We start from the raw sequence: 26,921 nt of genomic DNA, 5'->3' as shown, positions 1-26,921 counted from the left end.
TTAGCAGGATTACTTAAGAAAAAAAGAGGAAAGGAACAAATTTCTGGAATTTAAAAGCAGACATAATGGGATACGTGGGTGGCTCAGTCAGTTGAGCATCCAACTCTTGATTTTGGCATGGACATGATCTCAGGGTCATGAGATCAAGCCCATTAGGGTCCATGCTCAGTGCAGAGTCTGCTCAGGATTCTTTCTCTCCCTCTCCTTCTGCTCCTCCTCCAACTTGTGTCCTTTCTGTATCTCTCTCTCATAGATAGATAGATAGATAGATAGATAGATAGATAGATAGATAAAATATGTTTTTTTTTAAATTGGACATAACTACTGATACAGCAGGTTTTAAAAGACTGAATAAGGGTAGCCTGGGTGGCTCAGCGGTTTGACACTGCCTTCAGCCCAGGATGTGATCCTGGAGACCTGGGATGGAGTCCCACATCGAGCTCCCTACATGGAGCCTGCTTCTCCCTCTGCCTGTGTCTCTAACTCTCTCTCTCTCATGAATAAATAAATAAAATCTTTAAAAAATAAATAAAAATAAAAGATTGAATAATGCTACAAATGGCTGTGAAACTACAATAATGTACATTATATTTTATCTGGGACTTTAAAAAAATATTCTCTACTTGGGTACAGGATTATATACCTGAAGGAAGCTAACCATTTGAACATGTATATATATATATATATATATATATATATATATATATATATATATATTAAATTTATTCATGAGAGATACAGAGAGAGATGCAGAGACACAGGCAGAGAGAGAAGCAGGCTCCCCATAGGGAGCCTGATGCCAGGCTCAATCCTGGGACCCTGAGATCACACCCTGAGCCAAAGGCAGACACTCAACCACTAAGCCACCCAGGTGTCCTTGAACATATTTTGAAGCTATGTTATATATACAAGTCTATGATTATTATGGTTTATCAGTATTACCTGTATTTATGTGTTCGTTTATTTTTTTTTAAGTTTTTAACTTTTTTTTTAAAGATTTTATTTATTTATTCATGAGAATACACAGAGAGGAGAGAGGGAGAGGCAGAGACACAGGCAGAGGGAGAAGCAGGCTCCATGCATGGAGCCTGACATGGGATTTGATCCCGGGTCTCCAGGATCAGGCCCTGGGCTGTAGGTGGTGCTAAACCGCTGAGCCACAAGGGCTGCCCTTATGTGTTCATTTAAAAATGCCTCTTGCATTTACTGCACACCTATCATATGCTATGTAGTTTATAAATATTATCTCTAGTCTTAATATCTTTTTAAGATAGGAATATATGACTCATATTTCATTTAGAAAAATAAGAGAGGTATAAATGACTTGTTTTTAAAAGCTGGCATTCAAACTGATTTTTCTGGCTTTGAAGCCACACTGATTGAATATATACTGATTGTATATATAATATGTATTTATAAAAAAAATAAGAACATGTGTTTAAGTGTGAGGAAAAGCCTGAAACTTAGTCATACAACCCTATGAAAGAAATATCTACATTAAAAGTCTAATTTTAGAGAAAATCAAAATTTCCTTAAAAAAGTAAATAGACTTTCTAATTAGGTACTGCTAGAAAGCTAACTCTTTACTTAGTATAGCCTCCTGTTCCACCTGACCAGGAAGCCTGGACTGAGACCCTGGGAAGTTGCAGAGCATATCCTGCCCCACCCAGAAAGAGAAGTCAGCAGCCCCTCCCAAGTAGGAAGCATAACCTCTTGCCTAGCTCACCAGGAGGCCCTAGTAGTGAGCATCACAACCCAGCTTACAGTGCTGCCTACAGAAACTCCAGTCTGTAGCCCTGCCTGGCACTGAAGCCAAGCTGGTGGCCATGCCCCATTGCTAAGCACAGCCTGCAGTCTCACCCAAACAAGGAGCCCATTCACTCCCAGCTGTGAGGCACAGCCTCAAGCCCTGCCCAATCATGCAGTAAAGCATGAGGCCCACTCAACTAGGCAGTGTAGCCAGCAACCTTGCCTAATAACAGAGCATAGCCACCATCCTACCTGATTTAGAACCCAGCCTCTGCAGTCCTACCTAATTGCAAAGCACAGGCTGAGACCATATCAGATCATGAAGCCCTGCCTATGACCCTGCCTGAGAAAAAGAGGGTAGGCAGCGGCACCATTTGGCTAAAGAGCATACTCAGTAATCCTGCCTGATCCGAGATGACAGTGAAACCCAGCTACTGACCCTGCCTAACCTCAGAGCACAGCGCTTTACCAAAGATTCCAGTCATAGCACCACTTAAAGACAAAATGCAGTCAAAGGGCTTCCCCCAACCTCAGAGCATGAGCAGCAGCTCTGCCTACTGACAGACAACTTATAGTAATTATAGTCAAAAGTCAAAGACAGAATTTTAAAAGCAGCAAGAAAAAAGTGATTTGTCACATATCAAGGAGCCCCTGTAAGACTGTGAGCAGATTTATCAGGAGAAACTGTGCAGGCGAGGAGAAAGTCATATGACATATTCAAAATACTGAAAGAAAAAAAAAAAAAACCAAAGCCTCAAGAATATTATACCCAGCAAAGCTGTCCTTCAGAAATGAAATAGAGATAAAGCCCTTCCCAAACAAACAAAAGTTGAGAAAGTCCACCACCAGACCTCCCTTACAAGGAAGGCTAAAGGACATTCTGTAGGCTGAAATGAAAGGATGTTAAATAACCTTGTAAAACTGCATGAATTTGTACATCTCATCAGTAAAGGGAAATATATAGTCAGATTCTATAATATTGGAAGAGTGGTGCATAAATCACTTTCAACTCTAGTTTAAAAATTAAAAAAACAAACATTTACTTAAAATAACCATAACTACAATAATTTGTTATTAGATACACAATAAAAAAGATGTAATTAAAGCATAAAATATGTAAATAAATACATGTAATTAAAATGTTAGAGGAAGAGAAGTGTAGTTTCCATACACTATTGAAGTTATTAGCTTAAAATAGTATGTTATAAATATGCATCATGCATGTATACAGAATGGAATTAGTCAACCATAAAAAAGAATGAAATCTTGTGCTTGCTTTGGCAGCACATATACTAAAATTGGAACAATGAATAAATAAATCTTTAAAAAAAATAAAGAATGAAATCTTGCCATTCATGACAACATGATGGACCTATGAGGTATTATACTAAGTGAAATGAATCAGACAGAGAAAGACAAATATCAGGATTCCCCTTACGTGTGGACTCTAAAAAAAAAAAAAAAAGGCAAAACAAAACAACAACAAAAAGAAACAGACACATAAATATAGAGAACTTGGGGATCCCTGGGTGGCTCAGCGGTTTAGCACCTGCCTTTGGCCCAGGGCATGATCCTGGAGTCCAGGCATTGAGTCCCACATCGGGCTCCCTGCATGGAGCCTGCTTCTCCCTCTGCCTGTGTCTCTGCCTCTCTCTCTGTGTCTCTCATGAATAAATAAAATCTTTAAAAAAGAAAAATAAAAAAAATTTAATAAAAATAAATAAATATAGAGAACTAGAGGTTGCCAGAGCAGAGTGGGGTGGAGGTATAGGCAACATAGGTAACAGGGATTAAGAGGTACAAACTTCCAGTCATAAAATAGATAAATCATGAGAATGGAAAGTACAGTACAGGGAATACAGACGATAATATTGTAATAATTTTGCATGGTGACTATACTTATTCATGGTGAACACTGTATAATGTCCATAACTGTTGAACCTCTGTGTTGTGTACCTGAAACTAATATAGATTTTCATTTATTTATTTGACAGAGTGAGAGAGAATAAGCAGGGGGAGTGGCAGGCAGAGGCAGAGGGAGAAGCAGACTCCCACTGAGCAGGGATTTCCCTGACATGAGGCTCCCTCAGAGGACCCTGGGATCATAATCTGAGCCAAAGGCAGAGGCTTAACAGACTGAGCCAAAGGCAGAGGCTTAACAGACTGAGCCACCCACCTCAATACCTGAAACTAATATTTGTCATCTATATTTCAATTTTTAAAATGTTTAAAAAAAAACTAGGGAAAAACCTCTTGACATTGGTGTTGGTGATACTTTTTTGCATAGGACAAGAAAAACACAAGAAACAAAAGCAAAAATAAAGAAGGCTACATCAAAGTAAAAATCCTCTGCACAGCAAAAAAAATAACAATAGAACAATCAACAATCAAAAAACTCAATCACATCTGCCTACAGAATGGTAAAATTTTTGCAAACTGTCTATCTAATAAGAGGTTCTAATCCAAAATATGTAAGGAACTCATAACTCAATAGCAAAAACAGAATAACCTGATGAAAACATGGGTAAAGAACCTATATACACATTTTTCCAACCAAAGAAGACATACACAGTGAACACATACATAGAAAGGTGCTCAACAACACTACTCGTCAGGGAAATATGAATCAAAACCGCAGTGAGCTATCACCTCACACTTGTTAGAATGTTAGTATCAAAAAGACAAGAGAAAACAAATATGGTATAGGATGTGGAGGAATGGGAACACTTGTGCACTGTTGGTGGGAATGTAAATTGGTGCAGCTATTATGGAAAGCGGTATAGAGGTTCCTCAAAAAATAAAAAAAACAGAACTACCATATGTTCCCACACTTCCACTTCTGGGTATATATCCAAAGGAAATAAAATTACTATCTTGAAGAAGTATCTGCATCCCCATGTTCATTGCAGTATTATTTATAATAGCCAAGACATGGAAACAACCTAAGTAACCATCACAAATAAATGGATAAAGAAAATATTAGATATATGCATATATATAGTAGAATAGAATCAAGTATTATTTACTCATAAAAAAGAAAGAAATTCTACCATTTACAATAACATGGATGAATCTGGAGGGCATTATGCTAAGTGAAATATGTTAGACAGAGAAAGACAAATGCAGTATAATTTCACTTATATGTGAGATCTTAAAAAGCCAAACTCAGAAACAGAGAGTAGATTGTTGGTTAATAGGGCCTATGAGGGGAAAAAACGGTGAAATGTGGTCAAACAGTATAAACTTCCAGCTAAAGATGATTAAGTTCTGGGGATCTAATGTACAGCATGGTGACCACAATTAATAATACTATATTACACACTTGACTGTTGTTAAGAGAATAAATCTTAAATGTTCTTGTCGCCAAAGGATATAATATTTAGTAACTATGTGAGGTGATGGAGGTGTTAACTAATTTTATAGTAATAATCATTTAGCAATACATACATATATCAAATCATCACACCATATGCCTTAAACTTACACAGTGTTACATGTCAATTTTAACTCAATAAAGCTGGGGAAAAAAGCAAGCTAACTCAAAAGTTTTTATATAGAAGGGATTTGTAAATTGACTTAATGTTTTTTAAATGAGTAGATATTAATACAATCTGTTTTAAAAAGATTGTGACAAACTGTTTTGACATTTCAAATGTGATCATTTCACATTTTAATGAATTTACCATCTTACCTGGTTTATTTCCCAAGCTCATTTCCTCATCTGACAAAACTAACCTAAAGTAAAAACCAAAAAATGCAAAGATTTTGGTTAAAATATACTTGGGACTCACATTCTACAGTTTTATATGGTTAAAAAAATTTTTTTTAATTGAGATGACATGTATAATATTGTTCTGTAGATCGATCTCCTAAAATCTGAGACAAATGTCATTTCTTCTCTAGATCTACAGACTATGAAAATAATCCTTCATCTCTTATTCTTTCAACATTTACTGAGTACTGATGAAGCATGAGGCACTGTATTCAGTATTATAGACACTGTGCTAAGTACCACCTCAAAGACAACATCTGTCACCAAAGTCAGAGTGTGGGGTTTAGTTTTCAAGCACTGCAGGATTTGCTCAAGAATTCTTGGGCTCTAAAGAGAAGGTATGAAGAATTGCAGAAAAAGTGGACTATTCTATTTTGAACAGTAAAATTATATTTGCAAAAAAGATATATTTGCCTAAATATTCTCAGTAAATACTAATTTTGGATATTTATATCATCCATCTGTGATTATAAATTAGACGAAGAAACTGAACATAGATTTAGGCATTATTCTTGAGGTATAACCTCACAATTCTGTAGTAGAGATTGTTTTTAATAAATCTTTAAAGATATGTAGAAAGCAATATAGGTATCCCCTGCTTTTCAAAAATTTGCATTATGCTTCTATGGAAGACCTATATTAGTACCTATCTTTACTAACTGGAAGAAATCCAAAGACAATTTTCACTTTTACAGAAAAGGCAAAAAGCAAATACAGTATTGAGTGTTTGTTTTGCAAAAAGCCCTTATAGAGGCAGCATGTACTCAGAGCAGTGGCCCCACCAAGCTCCTTCCCTGGGAACTACACTCAGCATCTCAGCATTAAGCCATTATAGCTCTGAATTGTGTCTGTGTGCATCTTTGCTTCATCTCCATTTATTCTGTGCATACATTAGCAAGATGTGTGCCAAGATGTCTAAAAAGCTTAAGAGAGGTTGTTTTTTAGGTCTAGGAATACTCAAAAATTTTTTCCACAAAAAGTAATGGTAATTACTTCTTTGCCTTACACTGTACTGGCTTATGAAATGTTTCATTGGGACACTCTACTTTCAGATAGCAGAGGAAACCTACAGAGAATTTATTTGCAAAAAAAAAAAAAACACAAAAATAAACTTGTAGAGCAAAGAGATACTAATGACTTGGAATGAAATTTCCAATAACAGTATATACACATGGGTTTTTAAATAACTTGGAAGGAAGAAAAAGTGAAATGCTTTGGAATCAGTTAACTCAAAAGGTAGTTTTCATAATGCTGAGGATGATTTTGAATAAAACTTTCATGAAATGTGATAATGGAAAAAAATACTAAATTAATATATTTTATATAACATAGTATTTTAAATGTCAATGTATAACTTATAAGTTTCAATTATAACTATACATTTAATTAATCTACATCCTAAATTGTTTATATATTCAAGTTAGCAAAAAAATTTGTTTAGATTTCCCCAAAGAGAAAAGAGGGACATGCTTATATCCTGGATCACCTTCTACTCAACAATATATGGTTTGTCACTGTTTGGGTCTTACTTCTGGGTTTGCTACTACTACACTCAGTGCAACCTAGTTAACATGAGAAGTGGCAGCTCTGAAATGAAATCAAAGGTGAGATGCAATAAAAGGGAAATAGGCAACCTAAAGGATGTGCATGACAAGAAGCCCCATTTTCAGGTAACCAGCCCCAGTCTCATTTGTGTTGCTCTGGAGACAGATTTTTAATAGCTTCTGTTTCATAGCTGCTGGCGCTTGTCCCTTTCTCTTTTAAGCTGGCCCTTTTGGAATTCACTGGGTAGAGGCTCTTAATACAAAGCTATCTCCCAAACTACAGAATTTGGAGTTATCAATCCAATCTGTTCTGTACTCTTGCCATCAACTTTGCCTGCCATGTTGAAAATGGGGGGAGAAATAGGGCTTCAAAACGAATGTTTAATATTGATTGGAAAAATGGGGCACCTGGCTGGCTCAGTCAGTAGAGCACCTAATTCTTGATCTCTCTTGGTTGTGAGTTCAAGCCCCATGTTGAGAGGAGAGCTTACTTAAAAAAAATAATAACCTGGCAGCCCTGGTGGCTTAGGGGTTTGGCGCCACCTTCAGCCTGGGGTGTGATCCTGGAGACCCGGGATCGAGTTCCACATCAGGCTCCCTGCATGGAGTCTGCTTCTCCCTCTGCCTGTGTCTCTGCCTCTCTCTCTCTGTCTCTCATGAATAAATAAATAAAATAAAAAATAAAATCTTAAAAAAAGAACCTTAAAAACATTAATTGGAAAATGACATAGAAATAAATATTCAGTAAGTCAGAAGAGAAAAAATTCTTTCCAAATATATCATGTATCAGTATCCACAGTTTCCAAAAACATCATATATCATGTATCCATAGCATCACACTTCTGCCTGCTTACTTATTGAGGTTTTCAGTGAGAGAATTGCTTTCTATTTGCTCTTTGTGGTCTTCAGTAAGCTTGCTTGGAGTGTCTTGCAGTTGCTAAGGACAAGAAATTCAATGTTAAGTAGATGGAATCTGTTTCTCTCTTTGTGCAAACAAAATGAGAATAAAAATTCTAAAGAACAATATAAAATAGGGATAATTCTATAGTTGAGTGTGAGAAATATGGGAAATGTAAGCTAATGTAATCTGAATTGAGCCCTGTGTCCCTGTTTCTCCTGGCCGCCTATGGCAACCACACAGACTGTGACGTGGGCTAGCCACAGGGTTTCCAAGTCTGTGATATGCCAAAGAAGACTTACACTGTGTTTCTGACTTTGACTGCAATGCTCTAAATATGGCTAAAGATTTTCAACTTCATCTGAACAGAAATTAGATATTAAATTTGCCTAAAAACAGAGTATGCTATCCAGTGAAGCATTAATATAGAAAAAAAAACATACACACAACAAAAAACATAGACTAATACAAGGGTATCTATTAGACTGGAAGATGCTATATCAGAACATGACTTAAAAATCCATACCACGCCCCAGAAATATACAGGAGCAAGATATGAATCTATCAGATACCACATCTAGCTTGAGTAATCTCAACAGTAACATTTTCAAGCTCTATTGAAAAAACAAAAAAGGCAGAATAACTTCAAAGGCACTGAAACCTAGCTTACTCAAATTGAAGAAATGATTTACCATGGTGTTTTGCCAAATGAGCCATATGCAAAGAAGGCCGACAGGAAGACATACAAATGTTAAAAGCCCAAGAATACCTTTTACATGTAGGCAACAGAAAGAGCTGATCTAATAAAATACAGTACTCTCTTCAGCTGCAGTCACCCATAACTTCTGCTCATGAATTACACTACCACATTTGTATAAAAGTAAAGAAAGAAAATTTCTTTAACTTCTAAAATTGTCAGGTAGGTACTCTAGTTGTTTTTCAAAACCAATGACCATTTTCCGTTTCTTGTGCCTCTTAAGTTTTTCTTTTCCATAACTTTTTCTTACCTCGTTTACATTTTAATTTTCTTTTCTCTTGCTCGCTCTTTTATCGCCCCCCCAACCCCGGCCCAGTATCTTGAGCCTACCAGCAGGATTCTTATGTATTTAATATTGCTGGGAGCACTTGGAATCAGGGAAGAACAGAAAAACGACTGGCTGAAGGAGTGCAGAAAAATGTTTTCCAATGTTTTGTAAATTCAAAGTTAGGCTTAAAACAAAACATTTCCAATGTTATCCAAATGAAGTATAATATATCTCTAAAAGAAATGGAAAGAAGTGTACCTTAAGAGCTACAAAATCATATGGACGAAAGCCAGTACAGGCCCCATGGATGTGGGACATCAATCGAGCGGTTTTTTCCCAGAATCCAAGCAGTGTCCTCTGCAGGAAAAAAAAAAAAAAAAAAAAAAAAAGGTGGTCACTACAGTTACAATTTTTTTCACTGCTATTTTTCCTCACTAGTGTAGGCAGATGAATGGTTGCTGAATAATAAGCAGCAGGAAGTAAAATAAATTTCTAGGTTTGGGGAACCAGGAAGCAGTGTAAATAGTAATTCTGCATAAGAAGTAGCATCTGTATCAGCACATATATGTGCTTCTGTACACAGCTCTGGAATGTACACTGGAGTCAGCTAGAGAGTAATACTAATAGATGAGAACATCTTCTGAAGAGTCCAAAAGAGAAATGTTAAAAGCACAAAAATACCATATTTGTACAAGGGGTATATGTGTAAATCTTTATGTTGGTAAGCATATATAAACCTTTACTAACTAGGAAAAGAATTATATAAGCCACTAAATTTGGTCTTTCAGTTATGGCACAAGAAAGACCAAAAAAAAGTGTTCTCATGCCAAATCAAGTAATTGGACATTCTCCTGGTGCTTAAAAGTTCCTATCCAAAATGGGGGGGCTGAGTGGAGAGAATAAAGGAGAATTGGACTAATAGCTATTGTGTTTCAGGTGTATGCTACATGGACTGCCAGATACTTTTATTTTCAAGTGCATACTTTCCTGACTCCTGAATTCCACAGTACTGAGCTGAAGGAGGTAGATTTCCTACAAGCCCCAGTGAATGTCCACTCCCTTTAGTTTATTATTCTTATCTTATGTAAATAGAGTTTATTCTATTTTGCTATTCACAAATATCTGTTAAAATCAGTCACTGCTACTAATTAACATCTGACTTATTCATTGCATGCTATATATGTGTGATTTGGGGTAATAAAAGCATAGGTGAGACTGCTGAGGTGAAAGTGGTGGGAGACAGCAACTTGACAGAATGAAAAGAACACGTGACCCAGCATGAGCAAACTTAGGTTTTTAGCCCAACATTGCCACTTACTTTAATTCTAGGGATCACTTTCCTCAGCTATAAAATGACAGAAGTTTTAAACTATTGGGCCACAGCATCTTTGCTTCAAATGAAACTGTATGTAGTTCAAGGTGGAGTAGTTCTGGGTGAACCAGGGTTAATGAGCTGTGAATCCTGCCACGTGAATCTAGATAGCCCCTAAGTCTCCCTCTCCTAGAACACCAAAGAGAACAACATGAAGATACAGGAGTAGATAATCCCTAAGGCCTTTTTCAGCCTAGAATTCTATGATTCTCTATCATAACCTCGGTGAGTCACTTTTCAAAGTCAAAGGAATCTGATTAATTAAGCAATTTTTTATACCCTTTAGACAACTTTTAAAAAGGAATCTCACCACTCATCAAGGACATGCTGACCATGGAGGTGGGTACCTGGTAGGTAGTGAGCGAGTGAGATAACATATTGCAGCGACTAGCTCCAAGTAAATCCACTTTCTGACAAACATCCATCTTTAACTTGTCAAAAGAAGCTTTGCTATTTCTCACTTGGATCTGTACCTGCAACCACAATAATAGTTGTTATTATTACTGATAATACAGATATAAATATACCACACAGGTTCATGATACATATTTTCAGATACATGAAATTGTAATAAGGAAGACTAATTCCCTTTCCTTGTATTATTATTTCATAATTAATGGTAAAGATTTTGGCTATTTTTAGTAATTGCAGGAGGTTCTTTCTAGTAAATATCTTTATGCTGAGAAAGTATGCAGTGATAAATGGAAAGTATAGTTAAGAAGAAATAACCCCAAAGATTCCAAATAAAAAGAAACATCCAAAACTACTGATGGATAATATGTAGCTAATAGAAGAATGAACAGAAAAAGGACAAGTTAAAGTGTTGAGAAGCATTAATAATAGTTCTGAATCATGGAGATAGATTTATAAATTTAAATATAGGCCTGTCATATTTCTTATACACAAGTATGAATACTCAACCTTTAATACACTTATTTATTCATTCAACATATATTTATAAGGTATCTATTTTGTGCCAGGCACTGGGATATTGTGGTGAACAAAACAATGTTCTTTCCTACCATCCCTGAATGGGGAGGCACAGGAAAAACAGTAGCAAATAAATATATAAGATCCTCTCAAGTTGCAAAGATAACATACAAGTGAAAAGGATCGATAACTTTTGGTAAGATGATCAGGGAGGCCTTTGGTGAGCTCATGCAAGATGTGTGAACTGGGACAGAAAGATGATAAGTGAGCCAGGCCAAGATTCTGAGAAGAGCATCCCAGGCTCGGGGAAAATCAAAGACAAAAGTCCTGGGTGTGGGAGGTGGGTGAAGAGCTTAATATGTTTGCAGAACAATATGGAAGAGGCTAGAGCATATTCCTTCCTGGGGCATGGAAAGGACTAGAGTATAGAAAGTGCAAGATGCGGCTGCACAGGTGCCAGCAACCAGACTGTGCAGGGCTATTTGGGTCCAGATAAGTTTAAAATCATTCTTCTTTATTAAAGCATAGGGGAAATTCAGATAACATAAACTTAACCATTAAAAAATATATAATTCAGTGACATTACTGTATTCACAATGTTGTCTAACAACTCCCTTGGATTGTATTCTAATTGTCAAGGATTATAAAGTGGAAAGAATAATAGGTTGCTGTGACCTATACACCTGGTATAGAGTAAAGAATCCATCAATATTAACTATGATTTGAAAAAAAAATATTAACTATGATTTGTATTATATGTACTCTTAATACATATGAAATAAAAGAGTGAATTTTATTATTCATATATGGTAAATTTAGAGGATACAATTCATAAGTAGTTTATTTAGCAAAAACATACGTCCATACATATTTTAAAAGTCTGTGGTCAAACTATGTATTGTAGAGGAAGAAAAATCTGATAATCTTCACTTTTTCTTATAATAAGTTATTTATTTGAATTTTTACTTAAATTATTTATTTATTCCTCACTAACAAACTATTTCCCTCCTGCAAACAAATCCCAAAAGTACAGGGAAGCAACACCTAAAGGGCAGTGATATCTATTATGAAAAGGATAAAGAAAATTAATGGAAAAGGTTGATGGAGTAGGGATGTCAAAGAGTTAAAAAAAAAAAGTGTAAAAAGTTTTTGTACTTCAAAGATCTCCAAGGAAACAAGAACTTATAATACAATGTGTTTTGAAAATAGCTTGATATTTTATGGTCTTGATTAAATTATTCTGTATAAGTTCAATGAGTATGTGTATAAAGAAAAGGAAAAGGATGTATTTTCATACTTTTCTGAACTTTTCCATTTGTTTTAGGGTGTCTGGGTCCAGTTCTTGGGATACATCTTTCATCCACAGCAGGGCTCCTCTGTATTCTGTGCGTGCTTGCTCCATCCGATTAATTGTCATCAAGGTATCAGATACTGCCCTTTGACTGAAAGTAGCTACTTCTTGCTTAAGACGAGACAGAGGCGTATACAGGGCCAATCTAATGATGGAGAGGTAAAAATCAGAGGGATGTACATCCCATGAACAAAACAAATAAAAACAAAGGTTTAAAACCATAAAGCATATCAGCATATCTGCTGTCAAGATGAGTCCATAAAACAGGAAATTATTAAGATGCCTAAGGAACTTTAGAAAGCAAATAAAGATCATATAGCCAACCTTGAATTGTTAATAATAACGTGTCTGTATCTCTCTCTTTTCTTATTCTAAGAAATACATAATTTTTGCAACATTTTGGATATTAATCCATGTATAAATAACCTGCCAAGTAAATCTGCATTTAGAAAAGAGTTTGATGGGTAAAAGAGATCCTGTAATCACAAAGCATAATCCTAGATAAATAGAAAGCCTTTCATGTGACAGATTAGGCATAGAAAAGCAGATAAAATGCTAGAAGAACTAATGAGTATTGAGTTCTTAGCAGCTGAGGATGAGGATAAAAAAAACAAGGATTTAAGAAACACAAATCAAACCCAGCTCCTCTGGTCTGCTTTTTTGACTTAGTGGCACTGAAGGGCCTTGTATTGATTGTCCCTTTGTAATTTCCTTAATGATGGGCTTTTGCATTGATGTGGTGTTACAGAATAAAGCCACTTAAGTTATACATCATCATTATAGGTCTGATAAGACCTGTTTTTATTTTTCTTCTGAAACTGCAAAGATTTTGGCTGTATTTAGTAAATGTAGGAGAGGGATCCCTGGATGGCTCAGCGGTTTAGTGCCTGCCTTTGGCCCAGGGCATAATCCTGGAGTCCTGGGATCGAGTCCCACATCTGGCTCCCTGCATGGAGCCTGCTTCTCTGTCTGCCTGTGTCTCTGCCTCTCTCTCTCTCTCTCTAATAAATAAATAAAATATTTTTAAAAAAGTAAATGTAGGAGATTCTTTGCAGTAGGTATCTTCATGTTAAAAATCTGTAAAGTGGGCAGCCCCGGTGGCACAGCGGTTTAGCGCTGCCTCCAGCCCAGGGTGTGATCCTGGAGACCCGGGATCGAGTCCCACATCGGGCTCCCTGCATGGAGCCTGCTTCTCCTTCTGCCTGTGTCTCTGCCTCTCTCTCTGTGTGTCTCTCATGAATAAATTAATAAATAAAATATTTGAAAAAAAAATCTGTAAAGTGATAAATGCCAAATAATTAAGAAGAAAAAATGCCCTCTGCTTAAAATGAGGAAAAATTCTAATGTATTCCTCTCAGTCTCTCTTTCTCTCTCTCTCTCTCTCTCTCTGAATAAAATAAATAAATCTTTAAAAAAAAATTTTAAATAGGCTTAAAGCCTATTTATAGGAATTAAGCAACCTAGAATGTCAATTTTAAGTAATTCTTAATATATATTTTTTTAAGATTTCATCTATTTACTCATGAGAGATACAGAGAGAGAGAGTGCGCGAGAGGCAGAGACACAAGCAGAGGGAGAAGCAGGCCCCATGCAGGGAGCCTGACTCGGGACTCGATTCCCGGTCTCCAGGATCACACCCTGGGCTGCAGGCGGCGCTAAACTGCTGCGCCACCAGGGCTGCCCTAAGTAATTCTTTTACATACAAAATAAGTTAGGCATCAAAACAATTATATGTTGTAATATATTTCTCTTTTAACCCTTTACTAGAATGATAAGTAATCTTTATAAATATGCAAATTTAAATACATAGGTCAAAACTATATGTTGACTACAGATTAAAGGATGATGTAAAACATAGTAAACCTTTGCTTGGCTGAAGAACAGAGTGCCTTGCCAGTAGCATCCATCATTTTACCAGCTTGTGTCATATCCCGTTCTGCTTGAAACTTTAAAAAGAGCCCTAGTTCGTTTTCTTCCTCTGATATAACTAGAAAAAAAATTACAGTATAGTTAACTGTTTCATTTCACCATTTGTTTAAAACACACAACTAAAATTCTCACAGCAATAATTCTCTATACACAAGAATTACTTGGGGTAAGGAAAGGCTTATTCTAAAAATGCAATGGGGCTCCATTTCCAGAGATTCTGATTTTATAGTTCTGAGGATCAGTTTCCCCCTATCCATAAGTATTCCAGATGGTTCTAATGTAGTGAATTCATGGACCTTGCTTCAGGAAAGACTGATCTTTAGTGGAAAAAAAAATCCAAAATGACAAAATCACAAATGATACATTTCCAAATGTGTAGACATGCATTTTATCATTGCCTCTTACAAAGTATTTGTTTCCTATTCAAACTAAACTTAATCTTGACTTCCACCGTGGCTTCAGTGGCCTATGCTTAGTATTTCAGGCTCATAGACATCTACAATTTTACTGCTGAAACCCTATAAGTTGTCATGTAGTACACTACTACTCAGAGTGCGGTCTACTGACCAATTCCAGTCCAGAACCATTTGTCACTGGCCTGTGACAAGTACCAAAATTAAACAAAGCTGTTTAGAAACTTTTACTAATTTGACTATATCTGTTGAATTTAATAATAAAAAAGTGTGCTTATATTTTACGTATCTTCTTTAATTTCATTTTTCTAGAAATTCATTTTTATTGTATATTATAAAAGTGTCAGTTTACAACAGATTGAAAGTAAAACACAAAACAAAGTGGTCTGTGACCACAAAGTTTTAGAAGTCTGACCCTCTAATCACAATAAGACCAGTAACTGTGTGGGAGGAGCCCATAAAGTGTTCAAATTATAAGCTTAAAGTGAAAAATGACTATAGTCATCCCTAATTTCACCCTGGTTTATTGCTTGGAAAAAGTGATTTAAATACTGAAAAGGGAAGGGGTGCCTGGCTGGCTCAGTCAGTAGAACATGTGACTCCTGATCTTGAGGTCTTGAGTTCAAGCCCCACACTGGGCATAGAGCCTTCTTTTAAAAAAACACACACGAAACAAACTGAAAGAGAAGTCCTTCAATACCTCTGAGGCAGCAGCGGAACTCAAGCCCACTCACTTGTTAGCTCCCCAGTCCCACTGCTATCTGCTGTCACCTCTTTGTCATAAAGAACCATTCACAAAATAGTTTAGTAAACTACTGTTTTTACATTAAATCTTTCATTCTCAAAAACGCAAGTAAATTATTTATTTTCAAAGGGAATTATTGGATAATATCTATTTTATAAATCTTATTAGGATTTCATACCATTGATTCTTAGCTGGTATTTCTCAACTATCTTCAGAAGTTCAGTGCATGTCTCTTGAATGGAGTGAAAAACCTTTGAAATATAAATTTTATTAGGACAATTTAAAGAACCATAAACAAATATAACATATCTGTTATAAGCACTTTGAAAGTAGAACATTTTTTTTATAGGTGCTAGGTCTATTTTCCTTGACTTTGATGTACTTCAGTATTGATTTTATTTTTGATGTAAAAAATTTAGATTCCCCCATGAGGGCTGGAAAAAATGGTGATAAATACATGGGAACTAATAAAATTTGTAACTGTGAAGTCTGTTCTCCTCTCAGCTCCAAACTACCTAAATAGCAAAAATGTAAATCCAATATAAACTGTTCCAAATACTGCCAATTGAGAAGAGTACAGATAACTTTAGAAAATGTTAACTTTCAATCTGGCTTTTCTACAATATTATCCTAAGCAAAACAGGTCAGTGAATAACCATAAAAATTAAATAGGGCAGCCCAGGTGGCTCAGCAGTTTAGTACCGCCTTCAGCCCAGGGCATGATCCTAGAGACCCGGGATGAAGTCCCATGTTGGGCTCCTGCATGGAGCCTGCTTCTCCCTCTGCCTATGTCTCTGCCTCTCTCTCTCTCTCTCTCTCTCTCTCTCTCTGTCTCTCATGAATAAATAAATAAAATCTTTAAAAAAAATTAATGTATTACAATATCAAAAATAAATTACTTTTGGATTGTTTTTGTTTACAATTTTCCCTTCATTACTACTGTTGCTAATAGCTAACAAAAAATAAAACATCCAGTAGACACCCATTTCAAAGCAAGCACATGAAAGTTTAAGATTAGGATACATTATACACATGAGGTAACTCTTCTCACACATCTATAAATTTAGGTTTTTCCCAGGGAGATGAGGTGGCATAAATAGGTTTTAGGGGACAGCCTTCTTCCCATGAAGTCCCATGCTGAAAAACTGTTGTAAGACTTTAGTTCACAAAGACCTTGGCACAGCACAGTATTAGGCCCTAACCCTTTGAGTATCAAAAAAATTTCTGATGTCACCATTTAGCCTGAATTGCCTCTCTGAAACAATTTTGTTATTATTTTGATATGTGATCAGACCTAAGGAAGATCAGTGATAGACTAAAATCTAAATGGAGGAGCACCATTAACTTTCCACCTAAGTTGAAGTATGTTTGAAATGAATGTGGTATATGGACTTACCAACTGAAAAAGCTGTTTTAAATTCATATGGAAGACTAAAAAAGGATATAAACATGAGTGTTCTACTATGATGAAATGATCATGGTTGGTTTTTTTCCCATAGGCCTTTGAAAGATTTATATATATGATTGCTTTTTATTTTTACAATGAAAGTTTTTTAAATGTGAGGGAGGTATAACCTGACAAAATTGTAATATATTTAAAGTGAACAACATGATGATTTCAGTATACACACAATGAAAAATTATCTCTTAAAAAAAATATACTACAATTGTGGGAGAAGGTACTTGGGTGATTTCAAATATTTTTCTAATGTACAGGAATATAAATATTCTTGGATTCCCTGATAATGTATAAACAAGACAGGAAAATCTACTCCTGTGGGAATGTATGTGGAAATAGTGAACAGAAAAAAAAAAAAAAAGGAAATAGTGAACAGTTCCTTTAGCCTTAAAACATTTATTACTTATAATCAAGTCACTTAATTTTTTCCACGTTTGTCATTGAATCCTAAGAAGAATACTTTTCAATGCAAATAGTAAAAGCTTGTTAATTTGTTATTTCCACATTTGTTATGGCCATAAGTTTACATTTTGTAGGATAAAAATACTTGGTAGATTATGACCTATTTTGAGACCTATACTTTTTTAAGGATTGCAATAAATGAGTATATTCCAAGCATAATAGAACTCCTGCTTGGAAATATCTTTAAAAGGTATCTTCAATTAGTCTACATACATAGAATTAGTAAACCTGCATTTAAAAACCCAGACCTTTCTGTATATACAGGAAACTTTCTTCCAATTAGCTTAATTACTTAAAAGTATAAAACATTTGTAGGTTTAAAGTCATTTCATGGGAATTACTCCTTTATTTAAAATGAAAAACATAGCCAAAAAATGCATTACAAATAACTCTATCCCTTAATTATAGAAACAAAAACTCTAACTTATAAAAATCCTCACTCAGGGGCCACTGGCTGACTCAGTTTGGTGGAGCATGCAGCTCTTGATCTCAGGGTCCTGAGTTTGAGCCCCACATTAGGTGTAGAGATTACTTAAATAAGAAATAAACTTTAAAAAATAAAAAAATAAAAAAATAAAAACCCTGGGGGATCCCTGGGTGGCACAGTGGTTTGGTGCCTACCCTTGGCCCAGGGCGCGATCCTGGAGACCTGGGATCGAGTCCCACATCGGGCTCCCGGTGCATGGAGCCCGCTTCTCCCTCTGCCTGTGTGTCTCTGCCTCTCTCTCTCTCTCTCTCTCTCTCTCTGTGACTATCATAAATAAATAAATAAATTAGTTTAAAAAATTTTTTTTAAAAACCTTAAAAAAAATAAATAAATAAAAATAAAAACCCTCACTCACTTTGATTTCAATTAATTTCAGTGAGGTATAAGATTTCATGTAAAAGTAGGGATCCCTGGGTGGTGCAGCGGTTTGGCGCCTGCCTTTGGCCCAGGGCGCGATCCTGGAGACCCGGGATCGAATCCCACGTCGGGCTCCCGGTGCATGGAGCCTGCTTCTCCCTCTGCCTGTGTCTCTGCCTCTCTCTATCTCTCTGTGACTATCATAAATAAATAAAAATTAAAAAAAAAGATTTCATGTAAAAGTAGTACAAAATATTACAGCATGATATATAAGGAGTATACGGTCCCAATTAGGAATATAATTAATTCATTAATATTTAGCTTAAACACTAATGCATGTGCCAGATAAATTACTTATTTTTTCTTCAATTTATAATACCAGTTCTGCCAATTCTCAATTTGTGAGAAATGTGACCTACTCAGAAGATCTGATTGACAGATGAATAGAACTGAAATTCTATTATCAAATCTGCAAGTTCTCCAGTCATAATTCCAAATAATAACTACTTATATGAAATACAAAGAATCTTCTAATTTACCTCGAGTTTAGCATCCAGTTCAGCATCAGATGCCACCACGTGCTCATCCTCCTTTTTTCCTGTTGCTTTGATAAAGACTTGCTTAGTTTTCCAGTATTTCTTTTGCATTCTGCTAACTACTGACTGGTTATCTTCTGGTCTGGGTTGCCCAAAGGAATCCATGGAGTGACTACAAAGAACAGATTAAAATTTCTTAAATTTTTTTCAATAACATGTATCTAGTCAGCTAGTATTTGATCCAATTGAAAAAGTGAAAAATATATCAAGTGGAATATTAATAGCTAAACATACTAATATTCACTCTGTATGGTCTAAATTTATGATACAACTTGTACAAGTAACAGGCAAAAATGTCAATGATAATTACATTAATTTCAGTTAGAAGATGTGATAAAACGATTATAATTCTGCTATAATTACTGGAAATAATTTTATTTTATTTAACCAATCTATTTGTAGACATATATTAGTTTGTAATTTTTGCTTTGTAATAATACTGCAAAATGAATTCATACACACATCTTTGCATATTACTATCATTTCCTTAGAAAAGTTTGCTATAGTTATAACTGCTGTGTCAGAATAGACATTTAATAAATGTCTATTTATAGACATAGGAATATTTCATAAATATTCTCAGATATGCAAAGATTCAGATACATCCTCTCCTTTAAAACCCAAAGAAATACTTTAGTATTCAATAAATAAACAGAAATAAAAACTTAGGTATAGGGTAGATATGTTAGAAATAAAGATGGGGAGTGCCTAGCTGGCTCAGTCTGAACAGTATGCAACTCCTGATCCTGGGGTCGTAGGCTGAGCCCCATTTGAGGTTTAAAAAGTTATTAAAAAAACAAAGATGGAAATTATAACCTGACAAACTTGAAAATTAATGTCTGAGTAGTTCTTAATACAGTTAACATGGCTATGTCAGGAAATGCAAATGTGAAAAGTATTCCTTAAGGAAACGTAAAGAAAGAAATAATAATAGTTTTAAAAGCCTAAATTATTCCATTAAATGGTGTGAGGCAGGGAACACAGGGAGGTACTAAAGTACGTGATTTTTATTTTCAGGGGAATCAACAGATATTGACCTATTATTAATGTTAGTAAAGAAATAAAAGTTCATTTTCTTTTTTTTTAAGTAATCACAAAGTAAATAAAAACAGAATGTCTGCTTTCTAAATTACCAGAGACAATAAAAAAGAAAAACCAGCAAGCAGGCTGGGAAAAACAAGATTAAAGCAATATCAAACAAGACTAAGGCAGGGCAGCCTGGGTGGCTCAGCAGTTTAGCGCCACCTTCGGCCCAGGGCGTGATCCTGGAGACCCGGGATCAAGTCCTGCGTCGGGCTTCCTGTGTGGAGCCTGCTTCTGTCTCTGCCTCTATCTGTTTTTCATGAATAAATAAGTAAAAAAAAAAAAAAAAAAAAGAGACTAAGGCAAACAATATAAACTAAGATGACAAAATAAGAACAATGACACTATTTAGTAAGATAAATGCAAACTTCCTTTCAAATATAAACAATTTCAAACCATAAAAACCAAAAATCTACATCCAACTCCATGCTATTTGGGGTCCACCTCAAACAAAATGAGATAGAAGTGAAAGTAGGAATAGCCATACTAATATCAGACCAAGTAGGTTTAAATAAAAAGCATTAAACAAAACAAAGATAAAATCTAAACTCCCCAAGTGGCCACTTGCCAGATATCCTCTGAATATTCTCCGTTGGATATCCAGTTTAGATGAGTTACCATCTAACTGCAGAACCTCTCATATGCTATGCTGGGTAACTTGGCTGGACATAAGTTGAGACAGAAAATAGAAAGAGAATTTAATCTTGGTACAGAGTCAAATTGGATTTGACATAATCATTATATTGTTCCAACACATAAAGAGTCTTGAGAGAAAACTTGCAGTTCATCTTTCCCATCCAATTTGTCTGCTTTGGCAGCTTCCACTTAGTTTTCCCTCTAGACTGTTATTAGCATGAGGGTCAGTCCAGTTTATGACAAACTGCTGATTTCTTCTACTAAGCTGACTGTCAGCTTGGTCCAATCAGTTAAGAGAACAAAATTTAGGGAGCATCAGAAGAGAACATCTCTTCTCCACCTCAACTGCAATGCTGACACAGCTCAAAGAGTATATTCCTTGCCTCTCTCCACTCCCTCATTATCTCCTTCATGGAGAAGAAAAAGTAACTTACCAGACTGGACTTGAGAGAAATAAACTTAGTCCTCCCTTTCCTCTCTGGAAGCTATCCTGCCTGAAGAGAGCACACATTTCCTGGCAAGGGGAGGATAGTGGCTGGGGTGTAAATCTACAAAAGATGAGATTTGCATATTTGTGCTTCTCACTCTGTGCCTCCTACCCCTGTGCTCTGTCAAATAAATGAAATTTTTAAAAATTTCTTTAAAAGTTAAAGTTCGGGGATACCTGGGTGACTCGGCGGTTAAGCGGCTGCCTTTGGCTCAGGATGTGATCCTGGGGTTCCAGGATCATGTCCCACATTGGGCTCCCCGCGAGGAGCCTGCTTCTCCCTCTGCCTATGTCTCTGCCTCTTGACTCTCATGAATAAATAAAATCTCTTAAAAAAAGTTATAGTTCAACATATGCAGACAAATATAATATTTCAATTGTCAACATTCTGCCATTTTAAAAATAGACTCTTCATTTTAAGATTTATTCATCTGAGAGAGAGACAGAGAGAGAGAGCCCGCGTGCACATGGATGGGAGGGGCAGAAGGAGAGGAAGAGAGAATCCCAAGCAGACCCCACACTGACCACACAGAGCCCAATGTGGGGCTCAATCCCAGAACCCCAAGACCATGACCTGAGACGAAATGGAGTCAGACACTTAACCAACGGTGCCATCCAGGTACCCTAATATTCTGCCATTTTTTAAAAAAGATTTTATTTATTTATTCATGAGACACAGAGAGAAGAAAAGAAGCAGAGACACAGGCAGAGGGAGAAGCAGGCTCCACGCAAGGAGCCCAACGTGGAACTCGATCCCAGGACTCCAGGATCACGCCCTGGGCCAAAGGCAGGCACTAAATCGCTGAGCCACCCAGGCTTCCCTAGTGTGTTCTTTTTTTATTGCCCTGCATTGGTCTAAAGAATTAGGAAACAAATAGTGTAAGGTATAGTAGCTGAAAGCCAAAAATCCCATTTTTTGTTATTAACAATGGCAAAGTTTGTAGATACAGTTCAGTGTGAAAGTTAAATGGTCCTCCTCACTGAGCATCAGGACTAAACAAATTTGCCAACCAGTCAGAGGTAACTGGATTAGGGCAGGTTTCCCCAAATGGGAAGAGAAAGAAGGATAGCTAACCATTATTTCTTATATCCTATAGTTTCCTTCTTTGCTCTTGAAACGGTCCATCTTTAATAGTTCTTATATGAATCCTGTGGGTAAAAAATGCTTGGTCTTGATATCTATGAAACTCTATTTTGCCTTCTTTCATGTTTTTTTTTTTTTTTTAAGATTTATTTATTTGAGTGAGAGCACAAGCTGAGGGAATGGCAACCGAGAGGGAGAGAATCCTCAGACTCTCCACTGAGCTCGGAGCCTGAGGTGGGGCTTGATCCCAGGACTCCGAAATCATGACCCAAGCCAAAACCAAGAGTTGGATACTCAACCGACTGAGCCACCCAGGTGCCCCCATTCAATGCTTCTTGTATATAAAAGTCTAGACTAACAACTTCCTGTATTTTTCCCTTTTTTTTTTTAAAGCTATCACTATTGGTCCATGCAAGATTCATTTTATTTGTTCGTTGATTCTTTTTTAACTCCTTTCTCATTTCCATCTCTCCTCACAACCATTCTAATGTGTTAAATGTGTACTTTTTTATTTGAATGTATTCTTCTAAAATGTGTTATGTACACATTCTAGCATACACAAATGTTACAGTGTTGTAGATTTCTGACTTTTTAGGTATTTTTCACTCAGCCCTTTGTTTTTAGGTTCTATATACGTTGCTATGTATGCATGTGTTCTGTTGTTTCCATTACATGGCATTCTTTAGTGTTTAATTCTTTGAAGACAGAATCCCCATGTCTTAGGGCATCTGCTGTAGTCAATGAGAACTCTGGAGTCAAACTATCGCTTCTTTCTGAGTAAACTTTATCATCTTTTGAATCTTTTAGAGTATTCTATTTAATGTTGATGCCCTCAGGCTCTCTAGGATATGTTTTGGTAGGGTATTATTATTCTGGAGATTCAGGTCTTCCTTTCTTTTAAGCCATAATTTCTTCTTTTTTTATCTGTTTCTTCTTTTGGGTGTTATTTTTTATACATCTTTTTTTTTAAAGATTTTATTTATTTATTCATGAGAGACACAGAAAGGGGCGGGGGGTGCGGGCAGGGACACAGGCAGAGGGAGAAGCAGGCTCCATGCAGGGAGCCTGACGTGGGACTTGATCCCAGGACTCCAGGATCACGCCCTGGGCTGAAGGCAGGTGCCAAACCGCTGAGCCACCCAGGGATCCCCTCTTTATACATCTTAATGGATCATTTTTGTATCTGTTTTTCTGTGCCGTATTTTGGGTAAATTCCTCACTACAATCTTCCAATTTATAAATTCTCTTTTACAGTTCTGTCTAGAGTTCATCACAGCTATTGACGTTTTTTTAATATCCAGTGACTGCTTCTTGATTTCTTTCTTTTGTAATTTTCAAGATTTCTAATTGGTTCTTCTTCATATTCTCCTAACTTCATGTCTTTTTTAACAGTTAACATTCTATAATTTTTCTCTGTAGCACCATAAATATAAAGTATTCTTAGACTTTTCCATAAAATTATTTTCACCTGCAATGAATTCATGTTCCAAATGTCAATTTTGTTGGCTGAACTTTATAGGCTCATTGTGAGTACAGAATCTTTAATTTTTTCCTTCTCCTCTGTGGTTATTCCTCTTTACTACTGGTTATTCAGTTGTTTCCAATTCACCTTCAGGGTTCCCACTTCCACAGCATCTTAAACGGTTATCTTAGAGCCTCTGTTAGAATGATAAGTGAAATACTATTGACCTAATCAGGTCTGAAGAAACAGTGCATGGGAAACACTTTAATTTCTACTAACCTGCAGAAACTGAACTCCTAAATGCCAGAGCCTATTTCTATACTGCGAGCTCAGCACATCTGTTTCAGCTCCGCTCACTACTTTATTTTTCTATTTTGTTTTTGGTTCATAATTATCTTATTATCTAGCTAAGATACATCTTTTTGGGGTTGCTTCTTAATTTTTCTTCTAATTACCATAAGTTGAGAGCAAATGTTACTATGCCATCTTAACTAGAAATCTTTATTTCCAGTAAGAGTATGTTTTTTTTTTTTTTACTTGAACACAGTCACCGTATAGAACACTTTATTCCTTTTTGCATGATACAATTTATATTTTTAATCTATCCCTTGGATTTGGAGTACAAATCTTAAATCAATGTTCTCTTCAGAGGTAATTCTGTACTTACTTTAATATCTCATTAGTGTGAAAAAAATATATATCTCATTACTGTGACATCACTTAAAAGGAAGCAAATCAGACTGATGGTAATTAGACTGATGAAAGTACTAAAATTCCCTTGAGAAAAATAATCTGTAAAGACTTTTGACTAAATATAACGTAACTGCTTGATGCAATTAAGAAAATACATTAGACAAGTTTGCTGTTTAATATTAATATAGTACGCCTGATTACTCTGGCTCCCAAACCATAACTTTTCTTACAATTAGCATTTCCCCAAAGGATCAAAGTTTGTTAATGATTTCAACTAATGATAAGAAACACTCCAAAATGTCAATAAATTTTTTCTCTACAGTGGGATAAAGAGTAATAGTTTTCTGTAGTTTACCAATTTGCTATTAACATGTATAACTAGCTTTTGCATAACTATTATTATTTTGAAAAATGTTTACTTGATTATCAAGCCCATTTATATCTTTTTGGTTTTGTCTTTCTCATATTTTATTTATTATTATTATGCAGCACTAGCAAGCTCTTATCCAAAGATGAGAGTCATTCATTCATTGTTAAGTACACATTAAATAGTTATACTCTTAAATAGCAATCTTACTTATGAATTAGCAAGTACATTAAAAAAGACTGAGAAGTTATTACAAAGACTATGTATTAATGCCACATGCACATTATTTACAAGGGAGTTCCTATTCCCCTCTCTTACCAACAATCTCACACCTATTAATAAAAGAAATAAGATTAGAATTCAGGTATGCTAGGTACCACAAGTGAAATACTGAAGAAACATAGAGATCTTGGGCAGCCCGGGTGGCTTAGTGGTTTAGTGCCGCCTTCAGCCCAGGGTGTGATCCTGGAGACCCAGGATCAAGTCCCATGTCAGGCTTCCTGCATGGAGCCTGCTTCTCCCTCTGCCTGTGTCTGTGCCTCTCTCTTTCTCTCTCTGTGTCTCTCATGAATAAATAAAATCTTAAAACAAAACAAAAACAAAAAACAGAGATCTTAATAGCATGAGATAAGGAAATGTCATTCCAAAAATAGACTGAAAAATGACAGATTGATGATAGATTGTAGTGGTCTCTATATTTAATAGGTAATGTGGCACCAATAAAGGTTTTTTGAGCAGCAGAAAGGTTAAACAGTAACAATCTTTCCACATTCCAGACATAATCTAATAAGAATCAGGACCAAGGACAATACCCTAAAAACAGATTTGAAGGAATAATCTATATAGAATTTGGTTAGTAATGACTTACCAGTTTTGCTCCTGAAAAATAAGGAGAATTAGGAAAAGAAATGGGAACATTTTGCATCTGATGTGTGAAATTCTGAGTCTGAAATGTTAAGTGGCATCTGAGTTTACAGAAATAATTAAAAGCAATTACAACTGTAGTGATAAAGATTGTTTCAAGCGTGGGTCTCTAGTCAGATTGCTTAGGTTTGAACTTAGTAACTCTACTACTTACTAGCTGTGGGATCTTGTGTGAGTTTTATTAGTCTCTCTGACCTTTAGTTCTCTCATCAGTAAAACAGAAATAATGAAGTAAATAGATTGTTATAAGAATTAAATGAGAAAATAGATGTAAAGCACTTAGAAATTTTGAGTATTTAAGAAGTATTATTTTGTAGTTTTTCATTTTAATTTTTATTGGCACTCAGATTAGAAATGGTGATTTGGGGGGCACCTAGGTGGCTCAGTTGGTTATTTAACCAACTGACTGCCTCATGATTTTGGCTCAGGTCATGATCGCAGAGTTGTGAGATTAAACCCCATGTCTGGCACTGAGCATGGAACATAAGATTCTCTCTCTCCCTCTTCCTCTGTCCCTACCCCGCAAAAAAAAAAAAAAAAAAAAAAAAAAAAAAAAAAAAAGGAACAGTGATTTAGGAGTTAGCTATAAAAAGACATTTAAGCAGTGGGAATTGATGAGAACTTCAAAAAAGAAAGCAGAGAAGAGAAGCACCTGGGTGGCTCAATGGTTGAGTGTCTGCCTTTGGCTCAGGGCGTGATCCCAGGGTCCTGGGATCAAGTTCCACATCAGGCCCCTGAAGGGAACCTGCTTCTCCCTCTACTTATGTCTCTGCCTCTCTCTCTCTGTGTCTCTCATGAATAAATAAACAAAATTTTTAAAAAAGAAAAAAAAAAGCAGAAAGGTGGTAAAATTTGGAGAGGGTTCAAGGAAGGTGAATCAAATTAGGACCAGGCTCTTGGTATTATGCTATGGATTCACTATGATATGAATGATATAGGTTAATGAAAAATGTGTTCTCTGTATGAGATACTTAAGTCACATTAAATCTAGTTCAACTTTCTATTTTGATTCAAGGGATGGAGACAAAGATGTGGTATATGTTATACAATGGAATATTACTCAGCCATTAGAAACGACAAATACCCACCATTTGCT

The 26,921-nt window shown here is 35.9% G+C and overlaps 1 protein-coding gene across 8 annotated transcripts in view; it reads right to left on the bottom strand.

Moving 5' to 3' along the window:
* Positions 1-26,921, bottom strand: part of ICA1L (islet cell autoantigen 1 like) — a 74,991-nt gene that overhangs the window by 29,648 nt on the left and 18,422 nt on the right. For all 8 annotated transcript variants that reach the window (XM_072742052.1, XM_072742051.1, XM_072742048.1 and 5 more), the window contains 8 exons: positions 19,033-19,201; positions 15,907-15,979; positions 14,505-14,628; positions 12,588-12,786; positions 10,708-10,833; positions 9,247-9,345; positions 7,920-8,002; positions 5,441-5,484 (listed from right to left, as the gene is read on the bottom strand). In XM_072742052.1, the coding sequence (XP_072598153.1) occupies positions 5,441-5,484; positions 7,920-8,002; positions 9,247-9,345; positions 10,708-10,833; positions 12,588-12,786; positions 14,505-14,628; positions 15,907-15,979; positions 19,033-19,194 (910 nt within the window). In that variant the 5' untranslated portion in view covers positions 19,195-19,201. The remainder of the gene's footprint in view (positions 1-5,440; positions 5,485-7,919; positions 8,003-9,246; positions 9,346-10,707; positions 10,834-12,587; positions 12,787-14,504; positions 14,629-15,906; positions 15,980-19,032; positions 19,202-26,921) is intronic.

This window comes from Vulpes vulpes, chromosome 16 (genome assembly GCF_048418805.1).
Source record: "Vulpes vulpes isolate BD-2025 chromosome 16, VulVul3, whole genome shotgun sequence".
Taxonomy (NCBI): Eukaryota; Metazoa; Chordata; class Mammalia; order Carnivora; family Canidae; genus Vulpes; species Vulpes vulpes.
Note: the sequence above shows the minus strand (reverse complement) of the source record. Positions and strands in the feature narration are given on the sequence as shown.